Raw genomic sequence first — 9,113 nt, 5'->3', positions numbered from 1 at the left:
ACATAACTTACCAAAAATCCGAAGCAGTTCATGTGACAGTGAATGCACTTTAAGTTGAGACGCCCAGATGTGCCTGATTTGTAATCATCACGTCGCGAACTGTGCGACTTCTTTTCCTTCTTCTCTGAATCATCTTCACTATGGTCGTCCTTCTTGCGCCTCTCCTTGCTCTCTTTACCCTTTTCCTTGTCCTTCTTGGAGGAGGACGATGTACTTTTCTTGGATTTCTCCTTCTTGCGATCGTCATCATCCTTCTCCTTCTCTTTCTTCTTACCTTCTTTCTTTACCTCTTTCTCACCACCCTCCTTCTCTTTATCAGCCTTTGCGTCACCTGCTGTCCCTTCGGCTTCACCATCACCACCTTCTTCTTCATCATCATCATCATCATCATCCTTATGATCATCAGTTTCCGCTGATGAATCCTCACCCTTTTTACTCTTCTTTGCCGACTTTATTTCCTCCTTACTCTCGTCGCCCTCGTTATCTTCATCATCGTCGTCATCACCATCATTTTCCCCAGCTTTTTCGGCATCATCACCCTTATCCGAAGACTTGGCCCGCTTGCTGCTGCTACGTTTCGAAGATTTCTTCTTAGTTTCGGAGTCACTCTTGCTATCATCCTTATCGGTGTCGTTGTCTTTCTCATTATCTTCCTCTTCATCTGATGAATCGTCCTTCTTGGTTCGAGAACGTCGTGGGCTTTTCGAATGACGCACTATCCTACGACGACGTAATGAGCTAGGTTTTGTAGCGCAAACGCAAAATTTGTATATTAATTGATGAACAAAATTAAGAGGTACTTTCTGATGCTATAAGTTTTTTTTGTTTTGTTTGTTACAAAATGCTTCGAGTGGAAAAGGTCAATCAGCTGCTATTGTTTTTTTGGATTTTGCATTGTTTACACAAATCCATCGAACATACGCGGCTCTCGTTTTTAAGCTGTTGCATATCATTGCCACTTTGGGTAGTCAAGACAGATTCAAAGAGCAATGTATTCAGCAGTTTACATAGGTTAGAAATGCAAAGAAACCCCGGCCAGTAATAAGCATTTCAAAATAAATGCTTTCATCTCTGATCTATAACAACGTCTGTTGTAAGAGGAGTTCCTCATAATTTATGCGTCGAACACGTAGTTATGTATGCATATCGAATTATTTGTAGTGTCTGTTTGAAAAGTATAAACTCAGAATATAATAAGCTTACAACCAAACCCAAACCATACACGTTCACATTTCATATTATCCTGCTTAAATCGACTTCACATTTTTGCGATTCTTTTATTTCCATTTAGTTGATACAACAAATATCAAGTCCTTTTACTCAGCCTCAAGACATTTTCATACAACACAACTCAATTAACTCAAGTCAACTCAAATGCAATTATGCAGTTTCTTCTGTTTTTTTTTTCTAATTACCTTGTTAGGCGCTGTATTTTTAATACACGCGCACGATCTTTTTGTTGAGCATACAACAGCTTTCCGCGCATAATGCGCAAATCGTTCGCTTCATTCCGGTTGTTGCGAATGATGCGCACACCGCCCCTCAGCATAGTACTGCGCATGCCACCTCGATATGACGAGATATTACCGCGAGCTCTTGAAATGTAGCCGGTGCGCATGGGACGCTTTTGTATGCCCATTGGAGAACGGTGACGGCTGGTATTTGCATTGGAGTCATCTCTATCATTCCGGGAATTCGCACCACGATATGAATTGCTAGATGTATTAGCCCCACCAGTACTACGATAGTTCGATGTGGATGCTGATGAGACCATTGGTGGTGGAGGCGGCGGTGGCGTGCGATTACCACGTCCGGTTGATGAGTTGCGTCGATAGTCCTGTTGACGATGATGAGGATTTTTTTGGTTTTATGTATTCTTACAGAATTAACTATACACGGTTTTGAGCACTTATATTCTGTCAATTTAGTATTTAGATTTTTGTGTAGGTTTAAATGAGTTTCTATTTTATATTGTTTAGGAATTGGGTAAAAAGGGGAGGTATCAATGCGGCATTGGCAAATCTCCTAAAAAGCTCTTCGAGACAATAATATTAGATATAATCGATATGGGAATCGTCGCTATCATCTTCAGATTGTACTGATCTATTAATTTTGTAATTGTAATTGGACAGCAAAATGCATCGGAGGAATTTTTTACCTCTGCAGTTGTTCATAGCTCAATATAAATACATATACATATGTAATACTTTATTTACTCTCGATATTATCATCTTCAATTCTCGGCGTTTATCTCGAACTCAATGAAATTCATATAATCGACGTTCATAATGGCGGCGCCGCTCTTTAATCAAAATGTGCGACCAAGAGCCTTATCAGTGCCTCAGTATGTTAGGTCGAAATCGTGTCAACTCTGCCACACAGCACTTCCAGAGTTTCTCTCTGTGTACATACTCTGTTTGCTTTGGTGGCAAAGTTATAAAATGTTCTCAATCGATCGTTGCGAATGGCATATATATTTTTGGTTTCACGCCTTTCGAAATTCGACCTTTCTAAATATATTTCTATTCGTGCATAAATATATATAAAATATCAATGTTAATAGGTAAGATTATACAACTAAAAGGGAATATTGTAAACTCCCTGGTCAAAGTATTTCTTATTTATACCTGCTTCAATTAACATATTACTTACATCTTGTCGGGAACGCTTCCTATCATCATTACGATCGCGTGATGTATCCTATAAAGATATTTTTTTTATTAAAGCTTATTGAAATGGCAAACATTTCATCGCTTTATATACGTATACATATGTATGTACATAGAGTGAATCCAAGAACTTTCCAGTAATTTTTTAACAATATTTGCAAAAAGCCGTAACTAATATCGTCGGTGAAATGCAAAAATTGTCAGTTTGAATTTCATCGAATTGAAATCTTCACAAATTTTATGCAAAAACAAATTTATAAGTCACGCCTTTTTGCATTTCAGAGACGATGTTACTTAGGGGTTTTTGCATTTTAGGTGGCGATATGCTTAGTAGTTTTTTTTGCGTTATGGCTTATTCCACACGTGCATCTTGTAATTCAAATTTTCAAACTTAGTACAAAATTTAGGAAGTAAACTTTTTATTGACGAGATCAAAGAAAATAAGAAAGACCATCAGAAATAAAAATTATTACAAATCAACCGTAATTTTGATCAACATAAAGTTTGCTTTTTATTATATTAAATTAAAATTAATTATGTATGCCAAAATTTTCTTAAAACTCAAAAGATAAAATTCTTCCTTTCCTGTTTTTTTTTTTTGTTATTTTGAAACTTCGAATTGTGTGTTTTATTATAGTATTGACACAGATTTTTATACCTATGCGAATATTGTTAAAATATGGCTGACTTCCAACACGTATCAATACAATTGGGTGGTTCACAAGGTGTCGTACTTGTCGTATTGTTGTATGTTGTTGAAAATTTTTAAACGGCTAAATAAATGTTTAGAGGACTTGAAATCACCACCAATTATTTTTTAATTGTGTGAAATTTCTTAATAAAACTTTTGTTAGCTTGCGAATTTTTTAAATATAGTTTTAGCCGTTTGAAGTTTATGACATACAACAGTACGACAGTATACAACAGCGTAAGCAAAATGCGCTCACTAAAAGAGAATAACAGGAAAAAGTAAAGGAACGCAAAAAACCACAGTATTAGTCCAAAGAATGGCAACAAGAAAACTAACGTCAAATAAGAATAGAAATGAAACAAAACAATAGAAACAATAAACACTTATAGCCCAGTTATGCATACTTAGCTTTGCATGAGAGTTGTCACAAAAGAATCTGTTAAATGGGCTTTAAGTGTAAGCGGTTACCCAACGCATAGCACTTAACATGTAGAATTCTGTTGGGTTTTGATTTTTACGTAAAAATGGTAAAGCAGTGCAAGTATGCATAACTGGGCTATTACTATATATCAATTATTTTTTGTATCCTTCCAATTTCAATTCACTTTTTTTACTCTATGTTATTCTCACTTTTTGCGTATTCTTTAATTTCCGTTAATTTAAATTCAGCTGAGTTTGACACTTTTCAAGATTTTGTCAGCAAAAATTCTGCTGACTAAATCTGAAAACTTCGGACTGGAGAGTCACTCTCACTGGGTGTTGCTCTCTAATTTTTGCTGTCATTTTCGAGTTAAGGAACGCTTTTTGGACTAAATCTGACTACTTCGAACTTTTTCCGACTATTTCTGGGAGATAAGGAACGCAACTAATGCGTGACTTTGTATAGTTGCTTTGCAGCTGACGTTTTGGAACTCAGCCTGTCACTGCCAAAATTTTATCGATTAACTTTATATACAGAGCAGCACTAAATTAATACCAAAGGGAATTTTTCACAATATTATACGCAAAACTTTTTATAAATTTAGTTCATACTACAACAAAATATAATTAAAAATTCTCAACTTTTTGCAAAACTGAATAAATTTGCACCAAGTTCCATTTTTTTAGAGGTTTTCAATGAAAATTCCAAGTATTTAGATTTATAGCCCATTTAGTTCAAGTATATCAAAGTGCAAGTTTAAATGTGGCAAAAAACCCCAAAAATGTTAGGAAATTTTTTCACGCAGTTTCTCCCATACATTCGACAATACTTTAACCAACTTCACAAAGAGAAGGGTATCAATTCCTCGGAATATTTCTGTGTTCATAGGGAATAGTAGCTTATGTCGAAAGGCTGGCTTTAGTATAATGCGACATTCGCTTTATTGTTTAAAGGACAATGAATTTTTTGACGACTTAATAAGAATATTGACTTGCTAGTATCGGAACTATTTCTTGCACTTTTATTTGCCAAAAGTTGTTTAATCATATGCTGCTAAAGCCAGCCTTTCGACATAACCTTGGCTCATGAAGAGATTAACGATAATCTTAAATTTTTATATCAGAATTGAAGTCAGTTTTGTTTTTTGCCTAAAAATTACTTGTTTTATAAAAAAAATGGGTACTCTTTATGAATTTGTACAACGATTTTGGGTTGCTGTGCCTAAACGCGTGAATCGAATCAAAAACCTTTTACACACATTTGTAGACAACAGTTCACGCTTTATTACAAAAATAAGATTTACTATATTTGTGCACTAATTTATTAATAATGTCGGTTGGAAATACGGCATTTTTTGCAAGTTTCCGAGATGATCTGTCATAAAAAAAATATCCACGAAATATCTCTGCAAAAGGTGTTCAGCCCCTCTTCTTCAGCAAAAGAGAAAGAATTCTACTTAGGGAGGGTTATAATCCCTGAGCGCGGCCGAAGGCCTCCTAAGCAGAAAGTTGTTTTCTGCAAAAGTTGTTCAGCCCCTTTTCTTCGGCAACACAGAAAGGAGAATTCTACTTAGTGAGGGGACGGGGAGGGGGTTTGCGGAGCCACGCCCCCTCCCAAACCCCCGCCAACCCTAAATCGTTGTATAAATAGCTAAAGATTTCCCAAAAAATAAGAGAAATTTTTGGTAAATTTCTTTTTGAATATATCGTCGCCCATATGCCAGAAAAGCCCAATAACTCAAAGCTGATAAATTTGCACGTTCATGCTACTGGCATGAGGGTGACGACACGTAAATACTTCGCACGTTTACTAGTATAGTGGTGTAACTCAAAATTTACGTTTTTGAAGATTTTAATATGCAATTAATAAGCTTGATAAGTAGAATATGTTCAGTCCAACAGATAACCAAACTTCCCAAATATGGCGAAGATATGTGCCTTTCCATCCGTCTTTTTGTATACTAACTGTATGAAATGATAAAACTTTGATTGCTTTTATCCACAAAATTGAAATTTTGAAATACTTCGTTATATTATTAAACGTGCGACATTTGTTTGTAAAAAACTCCCGGTGTCAATAATCTAGTGTGGCACTGTTTGCATGTACATTTGTATGCAATCATGAATGTGACAACACATAAGCAACTTAGCATATGCATATTGGGAACTTACACGATAATTCCTCTTGTGCCCCGAATCATGACGACTTCCACCAGTAGAACTATTATTGAAGCGATCCCTGGAACGATCATAGTGGCCACCGCTACCACTGGCACCAGAATTGTAGTTGTTATAACGAGAATTGCCACCACTACTATTGTAGCTATGGTTGTAGCCATCCCGACCACCAGACCTTCCACCAGAATTTTGCATGCGCCCATAATTATTACTGCGGTAATTACCGCCACGGCTTGAGCCAGAGCCGCGTGAAACGTATCCACCTCGTCCGCCACGCATTTTATAAGTACTAAAATTTAAGATTTTCTTTAGTTCCAACAAAATGTGTATATACCCATATTTTATTCGCATAAATACATACATAGGTATGTATGCATATATGTATTAAACAAGGTACAGTCTTTATAGATAAAGAGCAACCCGCTAACCCCTAGTGTGGACTACGAACCGGCTTCCAAAAGCGAGAAAAATCAATGGCACGAGGCGATGCAAAGGCTTCTAGTATATTCTTGCATAATACTTACACTTTCGCTCTTATTTCGCTTTCCTTTAAGAAATTTCACTCGCGTTTTACTTTGAACACAATTGAACTAATTAACAGTTGTTCTTTATCAATATTTTACACAAACTTTCAAGAGCTAAAATCTTTCTCACAATGGCGTCTGAAAATTCTAGCGAAGTAGAAAGAATCGGAGCTGCACCTGAATTTATCGATAACTGCTAAACGGAAGAAAGCGAAAGTAGTGCCATTTCGTAGCGCGCCATCTATTAGTTGAGTAGTTAAGCATTAAATGGTTGTGAGAAATTTATGTGCTGTCTACACATTCTTATGTTTTCTCTGAATATCTTTATTGACATTTCCCCCGCTGAATACGAAGGTCAGAATTTCATCTAGCTCATGGGGCTAGCCCATGATAAAAACAGGGTGAGCTTTAGTAGTCAGACGCACCTTGTGTTTTAAGAAAACCAGGTGTAATTAACAAATGAAACTTGGTCAGGATGTTAAGGGAGGTATCCTCTAAAACATGTATAACTAAAAAATATAAACAATATCATTGTTTATAAGTTATTTGTTGTTAAAATTTTTTAAGTCGTTCCACTAGGTTTCCCTAACAAAAATTGCATTTGGCACATACTTTCATATATATAAATGCACATAACACTGTACTTAATACTTTACACACTCTTATTTTATTTTATCTTGTGTATAAATCACTTTAATTCAACTTTTATCGACTTGCAAATTACATTGAATTGCACCCATATTTACAATAACACATCATGAACGAAAGACACAGGATCACGTAAGAACAAGAAATCAATCAATTTTGTTTGGTCAAACTGCAGCAAATTCGGTGTTGTCATATACAAAAATTTTAAATTTTGCGCGTTATGTACATCTGAAATTCTCATTTCGTGTTGGCAATAGCCATGAAAACCATAATGAACGTGCAACTCTGTGCCAAACTCGACATAACCACCTCCGAGCAAACTAAGCANGAAAGAAAGAAGAAGAAAACCAAAATTAGCCAAAACTATTGTCAGCCACTTTAAATGCACAATTTAGGTAAGGTCGGTGTTATGCAGAAATTTTGTTTGGCAAACTGCGTGCAATTGTTGTTGCAGCAAACTCGGAGAGAGCGAGTTTGGCGACTCTCACAGCAAACTAATTTTGTTTGGTCAAACTGCAGCAAATTCGGTGTTGTCATATACAAAAATTTTAAATTTTGCGCGTTATGTACATCTGAAATTCTCATTTCGTGTTGGCAATAGCCATGAAAACCATAATGAACGTGCAACTCTGTGCCAAACTCGACATAACCACCTCCGAGCAAACTAAGCAGCCGCCATTTAATTTGGCAAACAAAAGTTTGTCTGCATAACACCGACCTAAAATGACGCCACAAAATGCTTTAAAATGTGTTGTCATGTTGAAATAACTCTTCTTTACTTGAATAAAAGAGTAAAATAGTGGTGCTTGTGATGTAAACAAACGCTCAGCTGACGAACCCGCTTTCGCAAACTTTTTTCTCAAAACCAGTTACAAATACAACGTCGCCTTCTTACGTGATTTTGTATTTTTGGTTCATGATAACATAGCTTAAGGCTAGACTCCAAGCTAACGTATTGGGCACAAATGCAGTACGCCGCCACAAAAGCAGCAACGGCAACGGCTCACCTAAGCAGAATAATAGCCAATATGGGCGGATCGACCCAGAGTAAAAGGAAACTTCTCATTTACGCAACGTTGAATATTTTGTTATACGGAGCAGAGATCTGAGCCTTAAGAGTAGTCTCTGCGTACCGCAGCGAAACGGTTCCCTTGATCTACTAGCTGCCGAACTCAAGAAAATGTGGGAGCTTAAGGCGCAAACGAACCCAAGTTTCTTCCGTCCCAACGGCCTTCCTATAAAAAAAATTTTCAAAACCAATAACTTACTAAAAAATTGTGTATTATTGCTTAACCCTGAACGGGTAATCTTCGTCGCTCGTGTTGCTCTTTTTCCATTTTTTTCGCCATTGCTCTAAAGAGGGAATTGCTCTAAATTATACAAAAAAGCTTAAATAAAAAGTAGCCACTGTGTTTTCTTTCTTGTTAAGGCTCATCATTATTAAAAGTATGTAAAATAACGTTACCCGTTAAGGGTTGAAATAATTGTAACCAATAGAGGTATGATGTACAAAATCACATAAGGAGATACTCACGAACGTTAACTTTTTACTGCGCATGTTTATTCGATGAGGAGGAAGCATCGAAAGCCCAAGCCCGTCAGTGTGAGACTTTAACCCAAACTAAGGTCTAAAAACGCGCTTTTCATAAGTTGAGCCTTATAATTCTTCGTAACTTAATTCCTGTTTATCCGAAGAAAAATATTTACAGTGCGTACACGGTAACCGCAACCCTCAATGTTTCGGCATACGCCAGCAATTGTATGCTCTACTAAAGTTTTGTGCAGCAGTTCAGTTCTGCGACTCTTATTATCTCCTCCAACATCAGATTAAAGAAATCACACGAAAGGGAGTCACCTTGTCTGTAACCTCGACTGGTATCAAACGGCTCGGAGAGGTTCTCCTCAATTCTGATCGGAAACCACACTGGTAAGGCGCAATCAGTTCGTTGACGGAGGGCTTCAGTCAGGGACGGAGGGGTCAGT

General features: G+C 36.8%; 1 protein-coding gene across 1 annotated transcript in view; it reads right to left on the bottom strand.

The window, feature by feature from the left end:
- The window catches only part of Ciz1 (Ciz1 zinc finger protein), an 11,077-nt gene extending 4,401 nt beyond the window's left edge, over positions 1–6,676 (bottom strand). Inside the window, exons 1-5 of the mRNA XM_017633042.1 lie at positions 6,483–6,676; positions 5,953–6,247; positions 2,653–2,700; positions 1,416–1,837; positions 12–738 (exon numbers count right to left, since the gene is read on the bottom strand). Coding sequence (XP_017488531.1) covers positions 12–738; positions 1,416–1,837; positions 2,653–2,700; positions 5,953–6,237 — 1,482 coding nt within the window. The 5' untranslated portion in view covers positions 6,238–6,247; positions 6,483–6,676. The remainder of the gene's footprint in view (positions 1–11; positions 739–1,415; positions 1,838–2,652; positions 2,701–5,952; positions 6,248–6,482) is intronic.
- Positions 6,677–9,113: the final 2,437 nt, after the last annotated feature.

The sequence above is a fragment of the Rhagoletis zephyria genome, unplaced genomic scaffold, assembly GCF_001687245.7.
Source record: "Rhagoletis zephyria isolate East Lansing unplaced genomic scaffold, Rhagoletis_zephyria_1.1 Rzeph_scaffold_10997, whole genome shotgun sequence".
Taxonomy (NCBI): Eukaryota; Metazoa; Arthropoda; class Insecta; order Diptera; family Tephritidae; genus Rhagoletis; species Rhagoletis zephyria.
Note: the sequence above shows the minus strand (reverse complement) of the source record. Positions and strands in the feature narration are given on the sequence as shown.